Genomic DNA, 24,071 nt, shown 5'->3' on the forward strand with positions numbered 1-24,071 from the left:
ATTCCTAATTTAAATGCTAAATTCTCATATAAATACCTTCTGTTGAGTTATGAGTTCTGGATTCTAGCCCTTGCTGTATTCTAACCCTTGGTGTCCTCATCTGTAAAAGAAGAAGGTTGGACTAGAAGATATCTAGGGTCACTTCTATTACATTTATTGTTAGAACCTTGTTCTTTTTTTGAATTGCCACTTGAGAAGCAAAAGTGCCCCCTTAAAATGAAAAGATGGAGGTAAGCAGACCAGAACAAAAAAAACCCAGTTTCCTTTCTATTCAGATCATTATCTTAATTTTAAAAAGTGAATTGTAATCATATTTTTGCAGGTAAATAAAATTAGTTGTCTGTCTGCAGCTTTGCCAGCTAAAATGTAATACAAGGTGACAGCATCTCCTTTGATCTTTGCAGTAGATGTTTAAGTTACTGAAATCACAGAGATTGCGTGTGTGATGGCTTAAAGGTAGTTTGCATTAGGTATCACCTGTTCTAGAGATACTTTTGGATAGAGCTGTGTAACAGCTTATTAGCTCTACATTCATAAAGTAGCATTCTCAAGGAATGTTATCATTTGTAGTGCTTTATCTTTTAGTGATCATGTAAAATACATGATACTTAGAATAGTGGCAAAAATATTAAGAAAATGTTGAAAAATTATTAAATTCCTTGAGTGTATGTGGTTTTTATAAGTGGCAAATTTTATAAAATATATTTTAATGAATTTTAGTTAATCTGCTGATATAGATAGTTATAACGCTTAGGACTTTATTATTTTTATTTTTACCATTTTATTCATTTTTCAAAGCATTTTTACTCCATTATTTCATTTAAAAGTAGTGTCTATGGTTGATGCTGTCTTGCTAATTATGATTAATTAAAGGATTTTCTCCTATCCCTCACTTTATCTTGTTTCAAACAAATCTTTCACTTGCCACCAGGATAATAAAAATATTTGAATTCCATCACTATTCATGAGGCTGTTTTTTGGGTAGGTAATTATCTTGTGAGGGAATTTTTCCAAAATGGACACACATGCATTAAACTCCTAACTTTTGTGTAAAACAGTTTAGTTCATTTTATTCTGCTTTTGTTTCTAAGAAAACACATGAGGGTGGAACAATACTTCATGTCAGGAAGCATTATCAGTTTCCACTGATGTTTTATACATGCTCTGTTTTTATATGAGACTCTAAAAGCTCAAATGCTGTGTGATGCTATAAAGACATGGAAAATGATTCTTTCTTAGGGTTGGAGGAAGTGATGACTAGTGTTTTGCTGGTAGTATCTGATAATCCCCCTCCCTTTAGCTATTCTAGGCATGTTTAGTTGTAGGGCGTTGTCAGACTAAATTGCTAAAAATAACAAATAAGGGGGAGGCTGTTATAAGACCAGCTCTTGCCACTGTCTGTAATCTGTTTAATTTAGTTCCTAAGGAGAAAGGGCAAAAGTAACATGGTGCCATTCTCATTGAATGGGTTTTTTGTTTGAAGTGCTGACAAGTACATTGTTTGAGCTCTCTCTTTTCCCAAACCCCATAGGGCTCACATATGTACATCCACTTATAGTGGAGAGCCAGAGCTGGGGAACTCAAAGAACATGTTCTAATCAGTGGTTATGCTTGAGATTAACCAAGTGATTGTGGTCTTGTGCGTAATTTTAATGTGGTTTTTGACAGTGGAAATGTGCAGTTAGCCTGTGAGAGAGGGTGAGGTGGAGAAGATGGTGATTAGAAATGGATATTATAAGAATAGAAATCTATATAGCACTCTCTACTACACTAATTCAGTGTTCCCAGAGAATCAGGTTGTTTAAAATTAACCACATATGTGACTTCAGTACATCTGCATGTATTGATAATTTTAACTCAGATTGCCAGCATAAACCTTTCTGTGGATTTGGCTCTTGATCTTTCTTCACCTTAACTTCTTTCTAGTAATAGAAATAACTTTCTATAAAGTGGAGATAGCAGTCTAGTCAGTCCAGTTCAGTCACTCAGTCGTGTCCGACTCTTTGCAACCCCATGAACCGCAGGACGCCAGGCTTCCCTGTCCATCACCAACTCCCGGAGTTCACCCAAACCCATGTCCACTTAGTCGGTGATGCCATCCAACCATCTCATCCTCTGTTGTTCCCTTTTCTTCCTGCCCTCAATCTTTCCCAGCATCAGGGTCTTTTCAAATGAGTCAGCTCTTCGCATCAGGTGGCCAAAGTATTGGAGTTTCAGCTTCAGCATCAGTCCTACCAATGAACACCCAGGACTGATCTCCTTTAGGATGGACTGGTTGGATCTCCTTGCAGTCCAAGGGACTCTCAAGAGTCTTCTCCAACACCACAGTTCAAAAGCACCCATTCTTCAGCACTCAGCTTTCTTTATAGTCCAACTCTCAGATCCATACACGACTTATGGAAAAACCATAGCCTCGACTAGATGGACCTTTGTTGTCAAAGTAATGTCTCTGCTTTTCAATATGCTGTCTAGGTTGGTCATAACTTTCCTTCCAAGGAATAAGCTTCTTTGAATTTCATGGCTGCAGTCACCATCTGCAGTGATTTTGCAACCCAAGAAAAAATCTGTCACTGTTTCCACTGTTTCCCCATCTATTTGCCATGAAGTGATGGGGCTGGATGTCATGATCTTAGTTTTCTGAATGTTGAGCTTTAAGCCAAGTTTTTCACTCTCCTCTTTCACTTTCATCAAGAGGCTCTTTAGTTTTTCTTCACTTTCTGCCATAAGGGTGGTGTCATCTGCATATCTGAGGTTATTGATATTTCTCCCAGCAATCTTGATTTCAGCTTGTGTTTCCTCTAGCTCAGTGTTTCGCATGATGTACTCTGCATATAAGTTAAATAAGCAGGGTGACAATATACAGCCTTGACGTACTCCTTTTCCTATTGTTCCATGTCCAGTTCTAACTGTTGCTTCCTGACCTGCATACAGGTTTCTCAAGAGGCAGGTCAGGTGGTCTGGTATTCCTATCTCCTTCAGAATTTTCTACAGTTTATTGTGATCCATACAGTCAAAGGCTTTGGCATAATCAATAAAGCAGAAATAGATGTTTTTCTGGAACTCTTGCTTTTTCTATGACCCAGCGGTTATTGGCAATTTGATCTCTGGTTCCTCTGCCTTTTCTAACCAGCTTGAACATCAGGAAGTTCACGGTTCATGTATTGCTGAAGCCTGGCTTGAAGAAATTTTAAGCATTACTCTAGTAGCGTGTGAGATGAGTGCAGTTGTGTGGTAGTTTGAGCATTCTTTGGCATTGCCTTTCTTTGGGATTGTAATGAAAGCAATTTAGTACTTGTTAGTAAAGCTATTGAAGATCACTGAAGTGAAAGTCACTCATTTGTGTTCGACTCTTTGCAACCCCGTGGACTATACAGTCCATGGAATTTTTCAGGCCAGAATACTGGAGTGGGTAGCCTTCCTCTCCTCCAGGGGATCTTCCCAACCCAGGGATCAAACTCAGGTGTCCCACATTGCAGGCAGATTCTTCACCAGCTGAGTCACAAGGGAAGCCCAAGAATACTGGAGTTGGGCAGCCTATCCCTTTTGCAGGGGGTCTGCCTACCCAGGAATTGACGATAACTGAAGGAATGAGTTAAGTGTCTTTCCTGTCCCCTGTTATGCATTTACCAGCAGGAGAGTGTGTGAAAACTGGAAGGAAATTTGCAGTTTTATTTCTGGTGTTCCACATTCTTTGTTGACTGACCTGAGCATTTATTGATTTTTATATTCTGAAGTTGCTTATTGATTTTTGTGTCTGAAGTCCTATCCTTTGTGTAATTCTTCTGTTTTTTCAGTGTGTGTTTTGGTTTGAATCTGGCCACTTTACTGCCAAAGAAAGAGTGGATTGCTTTTATTAGAGATTCTTGCTAAGGAGTATCTTGGGAAAGCCTGTTTTTAATGAAGATCCTGATATTTACCTAAAGCTTTGAAATCTGAGCGGTTGGACACTGCAAGCTTTGGGAATGCTTATTCCTTTTAGGCATTTCTTAAGTCACCAACCTGCCTTACTGCCTAATTTAATGAAACACAATCATTTAAACTGAACTAAAGGGTCTTAGAGATATAGTTTAGAGCACAGTCTTCAGCACTATCTGTGCTCTATAGTTGATGATGAAGTCTTGTGACTCATGTGGAATGACATGTATGGCAGCACTTAAAACCTTTACAAGTAGCTCAAGATTGATAGCATTTATGGCCAAGTTTAATCATCTCTAGAAATTTGTATAAAAAAAATTACTTTGCACTTCTGGATTTTTGAGGTTCAAATTCAGATCCTTCATTAAGGCAGGCTTAGTGTCTATCTCTTTAGAGACGGCATGAGAGGGAAATAAAAGGTAGATGGTGATGGAAAACAAAAGAGGAAGAGGAGCTTCTGGTACTAGAGTTGATCCTTAAAATGGATCAAGTTTTGAAATTCATTGTAAAATGTCAGCTGCCTTAATTTTTAAGTGTTGATGCTTTCAGTATCAGGGTTTGAATTTCCCACCTACAGTGGATTTTTCCTTCCTTTGCGCTGTGTGTACACTCAGTCCCATCTACCTCTTTGTGACCTCATGGATTGTAGCCTGCCAGGTTCCTCTGTCTATGAGATTTTCTAGGCAAAATGCTGGAGTGGATTGTCATTTCTTCCTCCAGGGGATCGTCCAGACCCAGGGAGCAAACCTGCGTCTCTTCTGTCTCCTGCATTGGCAGACAGATTCTTTACCACTAGTGCCACCTGGGTAAACAGTGCTAAGATTCATGAGATAAGACTCTGACCAATAAGTAGGCCAGAAGAAGTGTATGCATGTAAAAAAAATGCATCATTAAATGTTTGCTGGGTGTCTTGATTATACAGTGTACTTTGGTGTTTTGACTAACTATGGAGGTTTTTTGTTCTTATTTTGCTACATCAAGGAACCTACAGTCTATTGTAATTCTGTGTGCCATGCACTATTATAGGCAAAGAAGACATAATTAGCAAAGACCCTGATGGCATGGAACTTATATTATGGAGAATGGGAGTGAGGGGACAGATAATAAATAATTGATAAATGTTAGAAAAACAACACAGAATAAAGAGAATGGTGAGATATATATAAGCTGTCTTCTGTAGTGCTGCCAGGGAGGGTTTCTCTGTTAAGGTGATATTTGAGCAGAGAGACCTGAAGAGAGTAAGAGAGCAAGCTGTGTGTACATCTTGGAGAAGAGGGTTCCAAGCAGAGGGAACAGCGAGTATAAAAGCCCTGGAGGTGATAGCATATTTGATGAGTTGTGGGAACAGCAAGGAGGCCATGTCAGCTGAGAGGTATCAGGGAATAGATTATATAGGGCTTTGTAGGCCATATTAAGAATTTTGTATTACGGTCTGAAGTTGGGAGTTTTGGAGGGTTTTGAACCAGAGGAATGATATTATCTGATTTACATTTAAAATCTCACCATTCTGGATGCTTTGGTGAGAATGGATTATGGAGTGTAAGTGTGGGAGCAAGGAGACTTGTCAGGAGGCTGTTGCATTAAGATTGATGGTGGCTTGGCCCATGGTGGTGGCAGTGGAGATGATCAGAATCTGGATATTTCTAAGGTAGAGCCAAAACAACTGAGTGTAGGGATGAAAGAAAGACTGAAAGTTTTGAACCTGTTACAAAAGAATCATACCTCCTTCCTCCCACATATATCACTCATCACCTGTTGTAGAGATCTAGATTGGGTTCATGAGAGAAGGAGGCATTTTAGCTGGGCCTTGAAGATCAATTAGAACTTTATTATTAATACATAGGATTGGTTCAGGGGAGTCAGCATTTCAAAGCAAAAAAAATGCTATGACCAGAAGTCTGAAAATAAAGTGGTAGAATGGAGAGTTAAAGTGAGAAACGAAGCTGGAAAGGCCTGAGGGAAAGAAGTGAAGGCTAAAATGAATGAAATCAGTATGGTGTATACTCACTTTAAGTACTCCTTGTTCTGGACGAGTAGTTATTCCCAGTGCAATGCTCTTCATTCACTGTGGTTTCCACACAGCACTCCATGTGTGATGGGCTCCACAGAGATTCCGTGTGTTTATGGGAACATATATGCTGTTGATAATTCATAGATCAGTATTTCTTAGTCAGTTTTCAAGTTTCAAAAGTAATTTTAAAAGCAAATTGAAAGTTTGTTTTGGGCCTTGTTAACCTTTGAGATACTGTTAGACACCCAAGTAGAAATGTTGAAGAGACAGTTGGAAATAGGAATCTGGAACTCCAGGCTAGTGAAATAAAATTGAGAATTGTCTATAAATTGTCAGTTTATAGGTGGCATTTAAAGTCATAGAACTGGATTAGATCAACTAAGGAGAAAAGGTAGCTGCTTATAGGAGGTATAAAAAAGGTTCATGTACTGAACCAAGGGCAGGATGTAAAAGCTCTGTACAGAGGTGTGGACAGTGTGCAGTGTGAATTCAGAGAACTGAGTGAACACCCTCTGCTGTGAAGGGGCCAAGCCGCAGGGATGAGACCGGCTTCCTCCATGGTTAGGGGGCTGTGCGGGCCCCTGGTTTTGTGCTGCAGCAGACACTGTCAGCCCAATTAGCCCTGAGTTTCTAGGGCTTTGTGGCCTTCTCTGATTAGCACTGACCTAGAGCTGGACAGGCCTGGTCTGTTGAGGGACAGTTTGCTTTCTCTGGGGAGAGACTGCAGAATGTAGAGACCGACATCTAGTTAACCTCAGAGCTGACCGGGCTCTGGGGGCTACACTGCAGGGAGTGGTGCAGCATAGCTCCTTTAAAGCGCAGGAGATTATAACACTGCCTGTGCATGTCTGGTTTCTTGGGTGAGACCTGAGGGAGGAGTGTGCTTGCATGGGTGGGAGCAAGCGTGCCTGCTGAAGGGTAAAAGTTCCCTAAAAGGGTTTTATAATACAGTGCGTTTACTGTTGTTTATATACACTCAACACATATGTATACAAGGATGCCGTCTCCTGCCCTCTTTCAGTGTATGTTAAATACTTCAACCTTTAGAATATTTTTTGAGTTCCTCTTACAAATTCTTAGCAAGTAACTGGCACTGCTTTTCTGGGCTCTGATAAGCATAGCATAATGCCTTGACATAATTATTAAGAAGATGAACTCTGGAATCAGTGAATATGAATTTGAAATCTTGACTCTGCCACATACTATCACCTTGGGTAAATTACTTAGTGTTTCTAAGGCTGAATATACTTTTCTATAAAATAGCAACAACAGCAGGGTTGATGGATACGGACAGTAAATAACCCTCTTATTTCCTGTTTAAGTATGGAATCAACTGAAAGTTGGGCTATCGATATGAAAATTTAAAATATATTTTACTGTTAATTACTGGTGAAGGTTAGGTTGAAGGATGTGTCTTAGGTGTGCAGCAGTAATAATGATTTCTAATACTGGTCCAGAATTAAGTTACCCAGCAAATCGCTGGAAGTTTGGGACAACCACAGGTCTCTCTCTGCAGAGGCAGGGAGAGCATATCTGTCAAATTTATGAGGAAAATGTGTACCTTCTGCAAGCAGGCAGATCCTGGCAGAGTGGCAGGGGCCAAGCCATAGTTCTTTTTCCTAAACACACCAGTCAGAAAAGCCAGTAGTCTTCCTGAGAGTAGATTGGGGAGACCAGGATGGATAGCTAGTGAAAACTGGAGGTGAAGAGAATCAGCATTTCTTCCTTCTTACAGGAAGTACCTACCTCATAACATGATACATACAAATCACTTGGTGGCTGGCACACATTAACTACTCGGTAAATGCAGGGTTTTGTTACTTGCATATGATGGATGCTCAGTAACTATTTACTGATGGAGCATTTTGCCACCACATGCTTCTAAGATAAAAGTTTCCTTTTAACTGGGGAAAAAAATAAAGATACACAAATGTACAAAACTAATACAACAAACACCTGTGTACTCATCACCCAGAGCTAACAAATGTTAGCATACTGTAATGTTTATTTTTTTTACAAAAATAAAACCATACTAATGAAATTGAAATCTGCTTTGTAACTTGCCTCCTGGCTATACATTCGTTTCATTCCCACTAACTAGGAGAAACTACAATGAGCTATTAGGTATAACTTTCCAAGCCATGTTTCATAACATCCTATAGTCAACAAATGACATTATATTGTTCATGTCTTTAAGTAACTTGCCTTTTTTTGAGTTCTGTTCACATTAATAAATATATGTAATTTATTCAGTTTACTGCAGGGTATTCTATAAGAACATGTAACTTTCTGTATTTTATTCAAAGGATCCATTGTTGATAGCTTTAGTGTATACATGTAAATGTGGGCAAGGGACCTGATGACTCCTTTCACATGTAGCATAAATACAGACATTGTTAAGGCTAGTCAGTGGGCTCAAGGATGCAAGTGCCAACAGGTTGGTGAGATCTCCTGCTCTCACTTCCTAATGGCCGTGGATTCTGTGGTGAAGCCATCTCCTAAACTAGCTGGGCGGGATTGAAGGCGGGAGGAGAAGGCGATGACAAAGGATGAGATGGTTGGATGGCATCACTGATGCAATGGACATGAGTTTGAGTAGCTTCCGGGAGTTGGTGATGACAGGGAAGCCTGGCGTGCTGCAGTCTTTGGGGGTTGCAAAAGTCAGACACGACCGAGTGACTGAACTGACTGACACTAGCTGGCCTCTGTCAGTGTTTTAGAAATGGAGATCACATGTCCTTCACAGAGCTGGAATCAGAATTGATGAGAAAGAGAGGGCAGGCCATAGTGGGAACCCAGGATTCCAGATTCTAATTTCCAGCCACCTTTGCTCTGAAAGAAATGAGGATTCCTGTGCCATGGTTGGATACTTCCAGTAGCTGGGTCCTCTAATATTAGTGATCCTTTTCTTATAAAATTATAAACCCCTAAAGACCAACTTTTTGAGTAAAGAGATAAAGTGGCTTCTAAGTGGCCTTGTGTCTGGAAATTGAAGGAAGGGCAAAAGAAAAACCACCCCTTGAATCATGTTTGCAAAGAGAAGTGTGCCAAGTGCTCTTTTATTACTCCAGTGTCATTATAAATTTAATTGGTCTTATGTCAGCTACTTAGATCAGAGCTAATAGCATGCTCAACTCCATTCTGTTTGTACCAGTTCCATGGTAACTTGGGTGGGTGTGGAGTTGGGACAAGTGGCAGCTGCGACGTCTGGTCTGTGGAGTGATTTCATCATGATACGAGCCCCTTTATCAGCCTGGATGGAGAAGTGTCACTCGGCAATGTGACCTGACTTTCCAGTGCCCTCAGAGCAATGAGCCAAGGCCTTGGGCTGCTTGTCCAACCTAGAGGTTTAGCTCAGAGTTAGAGAGCAGTGATTTGGTGACATGAACAGGCGTAACTATCAGTTTCCCTTTTCTCTTTCTGAGTAAAAAGAAAGCTGAGGTTTTTTGAAAGCTTTATAAAATAACCCTTTGGTGTTAGACTGAGTTTGTAGTTCTCTGGTTCTGCCCTCTGATGACCTGTACAAATCAGCAGAGGAGGTGCCCATGAGTCATGCTTCTGTGCTTGTAGTGGCTTTGAGCTCTTACTTGTTTTCACTGTCTCCTGGTCCTTTTATGGGTTTCCGGTTGCCGTATCTCTATTTTTTTAGTTGTATAAATATGTTACATGATTGGAAAGTAATATTGTGATCACATAGAAGTTTCCTTGCCTTTGTTTGTCCATAGTCTCTCCCAGAGTACCTTATAAACTCATGAAATGTTAATGCTTCTGCTGATAACATTAATTTTCAGAAATTAATATGTCAGTTTATCCTGCCTGGTTTGTGTATGTGTTACTGTCAGCCTCTGGGTGGAGTAAAGACTAATTTGCTCTGAAAATAATTCATTCGGAACTTGTATTGCTATGCCTGTTTTTACAGCCTTATTACTGTCTGATTCTAGAACATGTTCATCACCCCTCAGAAGAAACCCGTTAATCATTAAGCATTTGCTTCCCATTTCCCCTTCCCCCAGCACCTGGTAATCATTCATCTATTTTCTGTCTTTGTAGATTTGCCTGTTTCGGATGTTCGTATAAATGGATCACACAGTATGTGGCTTTCTGAGTTTGGCTTCTTTCACTTAGCTTAGTGTTTTCAAAGTTCATCTGTGTTGTAACATGTATCAGTACTTCTTTCCTTTTATGGCTGAATAATATTCAGTTATATGGATATACCACATTTAGTTTATCTGCTTATCAACTGATAGACATTTGGGTGGTTCCTATTTTTGAGCTGTTATGAGTAATGCTACTAACAATCACAAATTTCTGGTACTACACCTGTCTTCATTTTTCTTACTTGGATATATACCTAGGAGTGGAATTGCTGGGTCTTATGGTTATTTTGTCTTTTCAATTTCTTGAGTAGCTACTAAACGGTTTTCCATAGCAGCTGCATCATTTTACCTTTCCCACCATCATATATGAGGGTTCTGATTTCTCTGTCTTCATTAACACTTATTTTCCATTTTTGATTGTAACCATATTAGTGGGTATAATAGTATCATATCATGGTTTTGTTTGCATTTCCCCAGTGAATAACGATGTTGAACATCTTTTCATGTGCTAATCACCCGCTAATATATCTTCCTTGGAGAAATGTCTACTCGAGGGTCCCTTGCTTGTTTTTTAACTGGGTTGTATATCTTTTGTTGTTGAGTTGTAAGAAAATAGAAATTTTTAACTTGCTTGGAGCAAAGAGCAGAATCAGACTGACTTCTGGCTTTTGGCACACACACTTGCATGTTAGTCTTGCCACCACAGGTGAGTCAGTTACACCTCCACTTCTAAGAATGCAAGGTGTTGCCCTTACTTCCGCTCTCAGAAGGCACGCCTTTGTTCACCTAACCCTTTACCATGCCTACAGGCCAAACTCCATCGTAAACACTGTTGATTTGATCCTCTTGCTCTTCTTATAAGAGGGCAAACTAAAGATAAACTGAAATAGTAAAACTTGTTTTATTTGCTCATTTAGAAGACTTGTAGAGTTTCGATAGTCCTGTTGGGATAGGTCAGGCTTTCTGACCCTGGAGAAGCAGAAGAAACTAATGCGTATTAGAAAATTTCCTTTTGTAAAACTTGTTTTCATGAGACTTATTTATTATGTACTGTGTACATTTATTTCTCAAATACGATGAAACTTAGAATAATGTTCTAGTTGGGCTCTAATTTTTAGGGTTTTTTGGTTTGTTTATTTTAGAAAGGAATCAGAGACTCCAGGATTGTGATATTGGTAGTTGTCTTTGCAGGAAAGTTATCTCTTTCCTGCAGGCCCTGAATCAAACACTTAGCATGTTTAGTATATTGTTAGGAGATTTGTACAACACACAGTTCTCAGTTGTGGCACTGCGTGATCTCTGAAGGATATTTTCTTTGTGTGTTTATTTCCTGAATATAGCAATTCGGCCCTTCTAATAATTTCCCTGGGTGTAAAGTATACTGATACTCTACAGCTCTTGTGTTAGACCTGTGTGAAGCACAGTGTCTCCTTTGAAGTTAAGAGGTAAAATTATTTTGTCCTGACACTTAACGTATTCTTAGGGCTCATCTGTGACAATTAAAATATCAGGTGGTTTCCCTTCATGAAGTTTTAGGATCAGGTCTCAAAGAGCTATAGACTTTTAATTTATATTTTTAGTTTTTTTTGGCTGTGCTGCCTGGGTTGTGGGATCTTAGTTCCTTGGCCAGGGATTGAATCCGGGCCCTCAGCAGTGAGAGCAAGGAGTCCTAACCACTGGACTGCCAGGAAATTTCCTAGACGTTTTAAAGTTGGAAGATATTCCAGAGGCTACTTGATGGAACACTCTGCCCACTGCCCTCAACATTTCTGATGTGTTGTCGTGGTTCCTACTTGAACACATCCAGTGATTTCTAGTCATCTCATCCTTTTTTCCTGAACCACTCTTCTCTTGGTTTTTATGAATCATTGCCCCTCCTTTTTAGATACTACTTGCTGGTTCCTCTTCTTCCTTTCATTCTTCCTAAATGTTGACTTCCTGTAAGGCTAAGTCCTTGTATTCTGAGTTCTTTCTCAAAGAATTCCAATCATTCTCATGGCTTCAAGTACCTATGTGTAAACTTGTATTTCTAGCCCAGACTTCTGTGAACTTCAAGGATGCGATCTAGTTTTCTTTTCACATCTCACTTAGATGTTTCACAAGTACCTTAAACTCAGCATGTCTAAAACTAAACTTAAAATCTTTCCTTCCAAACCTGATCCCCTTGGGAGGTGTCCTTGACACCCCCCCACTTCTGATTAATAATGAAAGTTATGGTGAAGTCCTCTGATAGCTTTTTCTCTTAAATAATTCTTAAATATGTTCTTCTCTAGCTCCATTGCCACCACTAAGATACTGTCATCTCTTTCCAAGATTATTACAATGGCTTCCTAATAGGTTTCTCAGCATTCACACTTGTATTCTCTAACCGAGTGCTTCCCAGCCCTTTTCACATCACAGGCACCTAGAGAATAGTATTTGCATAGTTCACTGGGATAAGTGGACAGAGGATGCTCAGGGTGGCAGCAACTGCCCAGGAGAGGTGGGGGTCCCTTTGGCTACTCCGGGGACTAAAGGGATCAATATCATGGATACATCTATTACCCTTTCATTACTCGTCGGGCTTTCTGCAGGAAGCCTAGCTCATTCTCTGTGTTGCAGCCAGAGTAGTTTTTGTTTCCAGTGGAAATTTGATTTTTGTTACTGTCTTAAGACCCAGTGGCTTTTCATCATCTTTAAGATCTTTAATACGGCTTTTGACCCTCTGTGATCTGACTCAACCTCACCAGCCTTATCCTTCTGTATTATCTATTCTCCTCTTCCCCCTTTAGTACTTCATCCTCACTTGCTGTCATTTAGTTCCCAGACGTGTCTTGCTTCATTTGACCTTTGCACATGCTGCTCCATTTGCCTGGAATTGCTCTCTCCCCCTGCTAACCTCTCCACTTAATTTCCATTCATCCTTCATAGCTTATTCAAAAGTGCTTCTGTGATTTCCTTGATTATACCAGGTGTTTCCTGTATTAACATGCTCAGACACTCAGTCGTGTCCGACTCTTTGCGACCCTTTGGACTCTAGTCCACCAAGCTCCTCTGTCCATGGGGTTTCCCAGACAAGAATACTGGAGTGGGTTACTAATTTCCTCCTTCAGGGGGTCTTCCCAACCCAGGAATAGAACTCACATCTCCTGCATTGCAGGCAGATTCTTCACTGCTGAGCCATCAGGGAAGCCCCTTCCTCTCTTAGACACTGTGCTTTCCCCTCAGAGCCCTTGTTGCAATGGTGATTAAATGTCTGTGTGTCCTGCAACAGTGTGATCTCTGTGAATAAGTGTGTGACTTGTTCACTGCTGTAAGCCCAGTGCTCTTCGGGTGTAACATGTATTGAGTGCCCGACAAATATTGGTTAAATTATGTGTCACTTGGTACTGAGGATGAAGGATTAATTACATCAGAGAAGATTCCTACTTTTATGAAACTCATATTCAGATATAGACAATGACAATATAAGCGAGAAAATACATAGTAAAGTGATGTTTTAGAGAGCTGTTGGGCAGGCCTCTCAGAAAAGATGAAATTTCAGCTGAGGTCTGCATGAGAGGAAACAGCCAGCCACTTAAAAGTATCCAAAGAAGAACATTCCAGGTGGAGGGCACAGATGATACAAATGTCTTGTTAGAAAACATTTGGAATTGTTTAAGCAAGTGAGAAAAGGAAAGAGTTGTAATGAGGTTGGAGTGGTTAGCATGGACCTGATGATGCAGGGCCTTATCTGCTGGGTTGAAGAGTTCAGATTTTATTTGAAATGTAATGGGAAGACATTCAAGGGTTTTGAGCAGAAAGTAACCCTGATTTACTTGTTACAATATCCATGACAAACATCCAGGCAAGGATGATAGAGGCTTGAGCTAGGGTGGTAGCAGTGGTGCTGGATAGAAAGAAGAGGATGGTTTGGGGATATCTTTGGAAGTAAGTTAAGACTGATGGATAGGTGGAAGGGGGGATATTGGGTTCAAGGAAAAGAGAAGAAAAGAGTGGCTTCTGTATCTTTTTGTTTCTCTGGTTTTTAAATTGAGCAGTTGAATGTATAAATCAATTGTGCTTATTTTAGACATGTTAATTTTGGGTTTGACAACAAGGAAGATACGTTTTATAAGCAATTTGATGTGTAAATCTGGAATTAAGGGGAGTCTGGGTTGGAGATACAGATTTGGGAATTATGATGTTTAAAGCTGAGAGTAGATGAGGGTTTCTAAGAGAGAGTGATGAAGAGAAGAGATGTTAAGGACAGCTTCCCAGAAAATACCAACATTTTGAAGTTGAGCAGAGAAGTAGTCAGCAAAAGAGAACTTAGAAGGAGTAGCCAGTAATGTAGGAGAAAGATAGGAGTGTGGTATCATGAAAGCTAAGAGAGGAAGTTATTTCAAGAATTGTGTTGAATGCTGTTGATGAGTAAGAATGACCAGGTTGAGTAAGAAGAGAACAGAGAGTAGCCACTGCTTTGGGTAACAGAGATCATTGGTGACCTGGACTTCAGTCAGTTCAATAGGGAAACGTGACTGGAGAGGTTTGAAGAGATAATGAGAGGTGAGGAAGTGAAGGCAGCTGCTGAACAGTTAGTTCAGGAGGTTTTGCAAGACGGAGAGGAGAGAGAGGAGACAGTACGTACAGGGGAATGTGAGGTCAAGAAAAGTGTGGATGTGTGTTGGGTGTGTGACTTGCCTCACCAATAGTTACCTTGCAGAGAAAGAGAAGTTGAAGATTAAGAAGAAAGAAAAAGGATAACTGTGGGAGTGAAAATTTTGAAAAAGGGATGGATTCAACCCCCAAGTGGAATTGTTGTGTTTTTATAGAAACAGAGACACTCTGTCCATTTTGAGTGTCTCCAACATGGAGAAAGAAGAGAGTATATGTATAGGTGTAAGTCAGGTGATGGATTTGGTAGTGAAAAGAGAGAACTCTCCTCAGATTGCTTCTGTTTTCTCTGAGCTGGGAATGAGAGAGGAAGAAAGAGTATAGGAAATTTGAGGAGACAGGAAAGCATGAAATAGTTATTTGGGAGAGTAGAGAAGTTAATATGTTAAGGAAATTTAATAGAGCTTCTGGACACTGGTGAGTGCTGAAATTCATGGTCTTGAATTTAAGTGAAACGTGTAGCGCAGTTTCGTGTTTTTCTCCAGCTGCGTTCAGCTGCTGCTGCTGCTAAGTCGCTTCAGTCATGTCCGACTCTGTGCGACCCCATAGACGGCAGCCCACCAGGCTCCGCCATCCCTGGGATCCTCCAGGCAAGAACGCTGGAGTGGGTTGCCATTTCCTTCTCCAATGCATGAAAGTGAAAAGTGAAAGTGAAGTCACTCAGTCATGTCGGACTCTTCGCGACCCCATGGACTGCAGCCTACAGGCTCCTCTGTCCATGGGAGTTTCCAGGCAAGAGTACTGGAGTGGGTTACAAACGTGGAATAGATGGGTGTTTGGATTAGCTTGGGTTGTTAGTATTTTGCCAGGGAAGTGCAACAGAGAGGGAGAGGGGACAAAAGGGAGTTCAGAAGGGGAATAAATATAAATGAATGACTGTGGAAGCTGAGCTGTGTGGGAGGGGAGAAAGTCCTGGAAGCAGAGTGGATAATGAAGAATTTGTTGAGTGATGAGGTTGAAGAAGTGCTGGAAGGAGAGTTATCAGATCGAAATGACCTGGAAAAATATGAAGTGGTGGTGGTGAAATTGAAATTCTGGAGGAGGTACAGTTACTGGTGTCAGTATCTCTGGGGTATGACTATGGCCTGGGTGACTCAGGTGGGGTAAAGTAAAAATTGTGAGAGGGGAGAGAAGGTCACAGTATTGAATGGATCATCTCTACTCTTGCTGAAGTCACCGTGAGCAGTGCAGCTGTGGTGGAGAGGGAGACGGTGAGCTATCGATGAATGAGGGGCCGCACCCAGACTACTGGTAGATTGCAGCAGCAAGGAAGGGAGAAGAGGATGGCACACTGTGATGCCACAAACTTCAAGGACCAGGGATTTTGGAGCAAATAGAAAATGGTTTGACAGCAGGCTTGATGAATGAATGGAAGGATGGATGGATGGAGATTTATGCTTTTATTAGGCAGCTTTCATTGAAAGTTAAAATCTCTGCTTGCTGGATTCAGTTCTACCTTGTAAGGCTCCCTCTTTTTAAAGAAGAGAAGTTGGCAAACCTTGCTGGCTAAATCTGGCTTGCTTCTTGTTTTTGTGTTTTTAGAACACAGCTAGCCCATCTGTTTACATATTTAAAATTTTTATTTTTGGCTGTGCTGGGTCTTTGTTGCTGTGCTCAGACTTTCTGTAGTTGTGGTGAGTGGCAGCTGCTCTCTAGCTGCGGTGCGTGGTCTTCTCATTGTGGTGGCTGCTCTCCTTGCAGGGCACCGGCTCTAGAGTGTGGGCTTCCGTAGTTGTGGCGCACAGGCTTGGTTGCCCATCAGCATGTGGGATCTTCCCAGCCCAGGGATTCTTCACCACTGGGCCACTGGGCAGTCCTGTTTACATATTTTTTATGTTGCGTTTGCACTACAGTGGCAGAGTTGAGTAGCTGTGACAGAGGCAGTTCCACAAAACCTAAAATATTTACTCTCTGGCCCTTTATTGAAGGAGTTTGCTGGAGTCCATTTTTGAAGGAGGTTCTCAAACTTCAGTGTGCATCAGCATCCCCTGGAGGGCTTGTGAAAACAGATTGCCAGGCTCCCTCTCTAGAGGTACTGATTCAGTAGGTCTGGGTTGGGACCTAAGAACGTGGATTTCTGATAAGTTCCCAGGTGTTGATGGTGCTGCTGGTCAGGGGACCACACTTCAAGAGCTGTTGTTTTAGATATTTAAGTTAGTGATTGGATTCCTTCTCCGCTTAATATTCTTTGAGCCAAGTTCCCTACCTCCATTAGCTATATATCTCTTTAACATGATCATTGTCTTATCTTACCCGCTTTAAGCTTGGTGCCTGTGAACATAATGATTCTTTGGCTAAGGCCTGATCTTTGCCACATGCATTGGAACAGGTGCCCGACCTTGCTCTTCACTTAACCTGTGAGCTTGTTTTCTTTGTTTCTCACATTGTCTAACGTATGGGTCTTTCTCTGAGACTTAAATGAAACTGATGTGGTAGGGAGGGTAATAGTAGGTAGAGATCACAAACTTTAGATGGACTAAAATGCTAATAAACGTTATTATTTGGAGGAAATATGACCCCTTTCCTCCCCCTGCCTCCACCCTGGAATATCTCTGCTCTAAGGAACTTGAGTAGAGCAGAGTTTTGCTCTGCCTTGGGTAGATTGAGCTGTGTGATCATAGGTGGGATATGGGAGTCTGGCCTCATATGGTAGCTGTGTTAGAATCTATTTATCAAGTAAAAGAACATCTGGGAGAAAAAAAAGGTCATTGCTCAACTAATCCAAGTCTTTTGTCCCTGTCTTTCAGCAGAGGAACTTCTGAAAGGTGTCTTGAAAGCAGTTTCTAAAAGATATGGAGACAGTAACCCCTTATTAGGCTTCTTTTTATTCTCTTGCTCCATGCCTAAAATTGCTCTCTTGTTCTTTGAGCTCATCTCCCGGCCATATGTAGCTCAGCAGTTACCTTGCAGCCTCATTGTTTCCTAATGGTGAAGTAGATAAACCCAGGTGAGTTCACAGGTGGCTGTGTGTCCTTGGATCACTTGTCTCTTATCTTCAGGGCCTGGTCAGGTTTGGCCTGCCCTCTCTGCCTCTGATGCTCCTCACCCACGCAGACTCTCGTCGCACTTGCACTTTCAGAGCTCTGCCCATCCTTGTCTCATTTCCCTTTCTGACTTCTCTCATTGTGCTCTTGCATTGCCTTTGTTTTTCTCTTCTTCCTCTTGTTTCCCTGCCCTCCTCACATTTTACCCCATCTGCCAAAACATGCCTTCTCAGCCTCAGATGCTGGCCTCTTGCTAAATTTCCCCATTATGGGCAACCAGCCTCCTCTGACGATTTTATAGTTCCACGAACCTGAGAGAACAGGAGAATCATTGAGGCTCTTGAGTTTTCAATTTGGTATTGTCTAAATCCTCATTTGATAAGTTGGAAAATAAAAAGGGAGAGAGGAAAAAGCTTTTCTATACCTCAAGGTAGGACAGAGAGGAAAAGCATTAATTTAGAGAAAGAGAGGAAAACAACGTTCCTAAGAAAAGTCTATAGAGATAATGTCACAAGATGCATTACCTCAGGAGTCTATTTGAGAGATTGTGTCATGTCAGAAAAGTTCTAGGGGACTTGAGCCTCTTTCCTCTGAGAGAGGATGAGAATGAACTCCAGGCCCTCAGTCTGACTCCGGAAAGAACTTCACGCTGATGAGCAAGAAGGCCAACAATGTCATTTCCCTGGCTGTGCTGAGCCCCACAGGAAAGCTCAGAATTTTGTGTCAGGACAAGGCCCACAAGAATGTTGCTGCGCCCAGAGCCCTGTGGTTTGATGCCACTAGAGCATTTCCTACGGAAAGGGTTCTCAGGGAGTGCTCAGGAAGGCAGAAGGGTGCTGCATTGAGGCCAGCAAATGCCTTCCCAGGCCTCGGGATGGAAGGTGGGGGTTCAGAATGCCTCCTAGAGTTTCCACAGCCGTCATTACGCCCTTGTCGTGCACAGCAGCCCTGACAGACATCACGTGGAGCCCTTTCTCAAGGATTTCTGACTCCAGGATGCAGGAAATGGGGATGGTTTGTTTTATGGTTTCACAAGTTAACCAGTTAAAGCATAAGGGCTTTGACCCGTACATAGGGCCTGTTCACGGGAGCGAGGTTTTGATGTCCGTGTCAGCATCAGTGAGGTCTGAGTTTTAAACCTGTGCATTTCTTGAGGCAGAGGTTAGAGGGCAATGCCAGAAACTGAAAACCACCTTGAAAGAGAATGGCCATTTTCTGCCTTTGCTTCCTCTGGTGGGTATTCCTCATTCATTCAGATTGGGAGGGAAACTAAAACAGAGTGTGCACACAAGGAAATCAGAAAGGCCTCGTTTCCCGTGATAAATGTCCTTATACTACTGAGTTGCTGTTACAAACCAGCCATTCTTCTAGACACTGGGACTCTGTCATGAGCAGAGTCTTGCCATCAAGGACCATTTCTTCTCATAGGGAAGACAGACAGACACATACACGCCTTCAGGTGGACAGGTGCTAAGGAGGAAAATCACAGAGTGAGGAGAATAGAGTATGGCACTACACGTGGTCACGAAAGCCTTTCCCATAGGTGACATGTGAGAAAGACCTGCAGGACCTGAAGGAACAAGTAATGCGGATATCTGGGGAAGAAGGACCCTACACAGAGAGAACCAAAGGCAAAGGACAGGCAGGGGCCTGGCTGGTGGATCTGTGGCACAGCTTGGAGGCCAGTGGGCTGGAGCCGAAGTGAGAGAGGGAGACGTGGGAGGGGAGGCCAGAGAGTCAGAGCAGGACTATAAGTGGCTTTTTGAAAGGCTTTTGCCTCTTGAGAGAGACGGGAAGCCATTGGGAGGTTTTAAAAATGAAAGGTGACTCTGGCCACTGTGAAGAAACTGAAGGGGGTGGTCAAGGATAGAAGAAAGGAGACCACTTAGGAAGCTCTTGATTAAGGTCAGAGTCTGGAGATATTTTGAGATAGTGCTAGCAGGATTTGTTGTTTGATTGGATGTCAGGTGTGAAAGAAAGAAAATTCAAGGATAACACTGAAGTTTTTGCCTTGAGTTGCGAGAATGGAGTTATTTACAGGAATGAGGAAGAGCCAGGTCCACAGTTTCTGGTTTGACTAATGGTTTTAAACTGTGGGGATTCAAGGAAGAGAAGGTTTAACTTAATCATTGGTTCCTTAATTTTCTCCATTCTCTCTGATGGTCTCATTTGTATGTGGGTCAATTCTACAACAATTATTTCTGAGATAAATACAACCCCAGCATTCTCACTTTCAGGGCTCCTTAACTAAGCCTCTGTGATGCGGTGTGGTGAAAGGTATGGCCCAAAAGAGCCTTGGGGTACACTCTGTCTCTGGGAGCTCCCTTCATTTCAGGTGCTATGGTGGTATCCTAGGGCCGCATAACAAGTTACCAGAAACTGGGTGGTTTAAAACAACAAATTGTGGTTTTTTTTGCAATTCTAGAAGGTAAAAGTCCAGAATCAAGGTATTGTGGGCCGTGCTCCGTGTGAAGGCTTTGGGGAAGACTCCTTCCTTCCTGCTGTCTGGCTGACGGTGGCTTTGGGCCACCCTCAGCCTTCTTCCTCTTGGAGGTGCATCCCCCACTCTGCACGGCGTCGCCCCCATGTGTCCCTTAGTCTTTGTGTGCCCTTCTTACAAGGACAGGAGTCATTGGATATAGAGCCTGCCCTAACCTAGTGTGCCCACATCTTAACGTGGTTACATCTGCAAAGACCCTGTTTCCGAATAAGGTCACATTGACACATACTAGGGGTCAGGACTGCCTCATGTCTCTTGGTGAGACACGATTCAACCCATGTCATGTGCTTTGGTACAGGTTTGACTGTGAGGGTCTGCTGGGCTTATGTATGTTTGAGGATGAGACAACTGAAATACAGTTGGAAGGCAGGACTATGCTAGAGTTGCCCCATCTGTTGGGATGAAAAAAAAATTCTTTACTGTACAGTAAGTCTGTTTAAACTGAAGATTTAAGGATAGACAAGTTCATTTTACATTATTTTGAAACTTGAAGACTTTAGGATATGCAGTAGTAAAAATCATGAAAAAGTAATGAAATTGGAAGTGGAAGATGGAAGGAAGAGATGTGACAGAATAAAGAATTTTAAAGTTGAGAGTTACAACCTGGATTCAACTGGCCAGAGGCCGGGGCTGTAGGGAGAAAGGCTCTTGCTGATGTTCAGTTTGATGGTTTTGCTCGTTGGGGCAGCAAGTGGGTGGACATGAAATGCAGCAGACGTGGGTCCTGAACTCTGGCTGAACTGCAGGGCTAGAACCCCCCTTGCTCCCCTCTCCTCTTCCTTGGATTCCTTACTGGGCTGGGACCCAAAAGGTGCCCGGATGGCGCATGACACTCACTCTCTAGCTGCCGTGCAACAGCTGGTACATGTACATTCTTCAGCAGTGTGTCAGGAGTTACTAGTATTTGCCTTTTTTACTCACAAGTAAATCTAACGATTGTTTATCAGAGAAAGTTTAAGTTCCCACTCTGATATCACAGTGGTAGATAGGACTGTACCAGGTTTAGCGGTGCACACAATTTTATTGGCAGTAACACACTTGGAGCCATAGACTCACCATGGTCACTAGGAGTTTTTGTGGCACTCTTGTTCTTTTGTAAGGAATTGAGTGCAAGTTGAAGGGATGGGAGATGGGTAAAGAGACAGGGCTCTTCCTGGCCTTCAAGAAATTTGAAGTTCGGAAACAAACAGGAACCAGAAGTTCACATAAGAACTGTGATAAAGATTTGTGGGATTAGCAGATGCAGAGCGTTGCACAGGGTGGATGAATGGCGGGCCCTGCCGTGTAGAGCCGGGAACTGTGCTCCATGGCCTGTGAGGGGCATGGTGGAGGGATACGAAAGAGAACGTGCATGTGTGTACTGAGTTATTTTGCCATGCAGTGGAAATTGGCACAGCACTGTGAATCAACTATACTTAAAATTGTGGCTGCCTCAGCACACGGCACCTAAAGGAAACTGTACTTTCCAGTGTATCATTTAATAAATGTCTGGACAGAGAGTGGGAGAAGTTGGAGGCAGGGGTATGGAGAAGGGGCGCCAGAGAGGTTTCATGGTGAAGGCTCTGGGCAGTAGAAGCCCTCATTTCTGTTTTTCTGCTTCAGAGGTTGGGGATCAGGTCCCAAGCAAGGCCTGAGACCAGGCTGCTTACCTGCCCTCTGCCGCTGCCCTCCCCTGGCTTTCCCGGGTCATCTGGGCACTTCAGCAGTCAAAACCCTCAGCTGCTGGGGTGAGGGAGGGGCACTGGCTGCCTCTGGGCCAGGGCTCTGCACCTCTGACTCTAGTGTGGCTCCATCCCATGCGCCCTGGCATCCCCCAAAAGGGAGGCTTCGGGTCATGTCTGTTCAGTGGGCGGAGCCACAGTGTGTCCTCAGGGCAGGGGCCAGTGGTAAAGCCACACTTCTGGGGTGACCACAGGGCAAATAACACACAGACATAATTTCCTTTGACCAGTCTTTCGTAATCCTGGTCCAGATGTGGCTCCTGAAAGTGAAGTTCTTTGTCTAAGTCGAGATTTTTAATTTAGGACCCAGATGGGGTAGGAGGTACACTTCCAGAAGGTCTGTTTTACTCAGTGTGTCATTGTCCTGGATTCCTGGCAGGCAGTGGTTTCATTAGAAAAGCAGATTTCATCCTGACTCATCTGCCTCGGTGAGCCGTGTGATACAGCTTCTCAGTCCGCGAGGCAGCCTGTCTCCCGTCGCGCTGGACAGAGCGGAGGGCATGCTGTCCGCTCGCAGCAGCGAAAGCTACAGGCGCCTGGCCTGGGCTTTGGAAAACCTTGAGAGACAGTCTGCTGTGGGGCCAGAGCTTTGTCCTGGAATTTCCTGGCCTTTGTCTGTCTAGTGTAACTTCATGTACTATGCCGCCTGTTTTAGAGTCTGCTTCCTTCTGGGGGAAGAGTGCTGTTGCTTTCCACAGAGCACTTCTGCTTCCGGAACCAAGCGACACCCTCCCTGGTGCCCAGGCGTCGGGGTTGGGGAATGCTCTGGGGGCAGGCGTGTACACCTGGCTCTCAATAGACAGTAGGCTCCTGGAAGTCACTAGTCGCAGAGAAGCCATAACCCTTGGGCATAAAAGCAGCATCTGTCAGCTTGGCACATTCACCCTGATCCTAACCCTTGTTTCCTTCTCATATTGCAGCAGAAAAAATCCTATCTGGAGCGGAGTGTGAAGGAAGCCGAGGACAATATCCGGGAGATGCTGATGGCGCGAAGGGCACAGTAGGCAGCCTCTCAGGAACCTCTTCCTTCTGAGCCCTGCCATTCCTGGTGAGGGGCCTGTGTAGGGAAACTGCTCTGCCTGAGGGACATTTTATCTGGATGGTCTAGTAACCTTATGTTTTATGCATGGCCTGGAGCCCCTTACACTCTCATCCTTGTATGTTTTATCCTGGCTCTGCCTGCTACCCTTCTCCCCTGTGGTTGAATCATGAACTCCAGGGAAGGGAAGATGGGAGCCAGGACAGACAGGGGAGTTCTTCCGGGGCCTACTGCTGGTCACGCCGGTCAGACCAATAAAAGACATCTGTCCCACTCTACAAAGTCTGCTTTTCTTGAGCTGATGGATGAGAACAGAGGACCAGAGAGGCAAAGGGTGTCTCCACCTCAGTCCTCCCTGTTGCCTCTCCAGGGCTGTGGCCCTGCTCCTTCTGCATCGAAGCCTTGCCCTCTTCTTTTCGTTTCTGTTCCTCTAGGTAAACCCCTCAACTTCTGAGCCTCCATTATCAGTAGTATGCAGATGAGGGAAAAGGAGAGCAGGCATGGCTGAATGCATGATCACAACAGTGGTACCTCAGTGGCAGTCTGCCTGGAGTCCCAGTGTCTGACTCTCTGCAGCCCCCATGGACTGCAGCACGCCAGGCACCTCCGTTCTCCACTGTCTCCTGGAGTTTGCTCAAATGCAGGTCCATTGAGTCAGTTAGACAATAGCCATTATTAAAAATTACATTTGTAAATTTACTATTATGTTAAAAGTAAGGTTAATAATTATTAAGAACTTATCCTTTCTGAATTACTTTACTGAATTTGACCATTATCTATGTTTTTGAGGTTGACAGTCTGTTGTGTCTGGATGGTGGAAATACAACTTAGTAGTGTGAGCCTGCCCTTCTCTTCCCGACTCCATGTTCAAGATACCACATTGGTAGCTTGAAATCAGCCATGGGGGTACCTACCGTTTACTCCACAGAAATCAGGTGATGATACAAAATCATGCCTTTTTGCTTTTAAAGAGAGAGATGGTAGTTAAATATTTTCGTTTTTAAAGCAAGAGAGCTAATGGTTAAATATTCGTCAGCAACTGTAGAGGAAAAGTGGGCAGCCGCAGTTAGGCAGGGAGAGCTGTCAGCTGTGCCTCAGGACCGGCCGCTGAAGGAAAATGAAACTCGCTGCTATGGCGGCCCAGCGCCACCCTGCGGCCAAAGCTGAGA

General features: G+C 43.0%; 1 protein-coding gene across 1 annotated transcript in view; it reads left to right on the top strand.

Annotated features, from left to right (window-relative positions):
* The window catches only part of PFDN1 (prefoldin subunit 1), a 71,997-nt gene extending 48,813 nt beyond the window's left edge, over positions 1-23,184 (top strand). Inside the window, exon 4 of the mRNA XM_005683032.3 lies at positions 22,784-23,184. Within this exon, the coding sequence (XP_005683089.1) occupies positions 22,784-22,867 (84 nt within the window). The 3' untranslated portion in view covers positions 22,868-23,184. The remainder of the gene's footprint in view (positions 1-22,783) is intronic.

The sequence above is a fragment of the Capra hircus genome, chromosome 7, assembly GCF_001704415.2.
Source record: "Capra hircus breed San Clemente chromosome 7, ASM170441v1, whole genome shotgun sequence".
NCBI lineage: Eukaryota > Metazoa > Chordata > Mammalia > Artiodactyla > Bovidae > Capra > Capra hircus.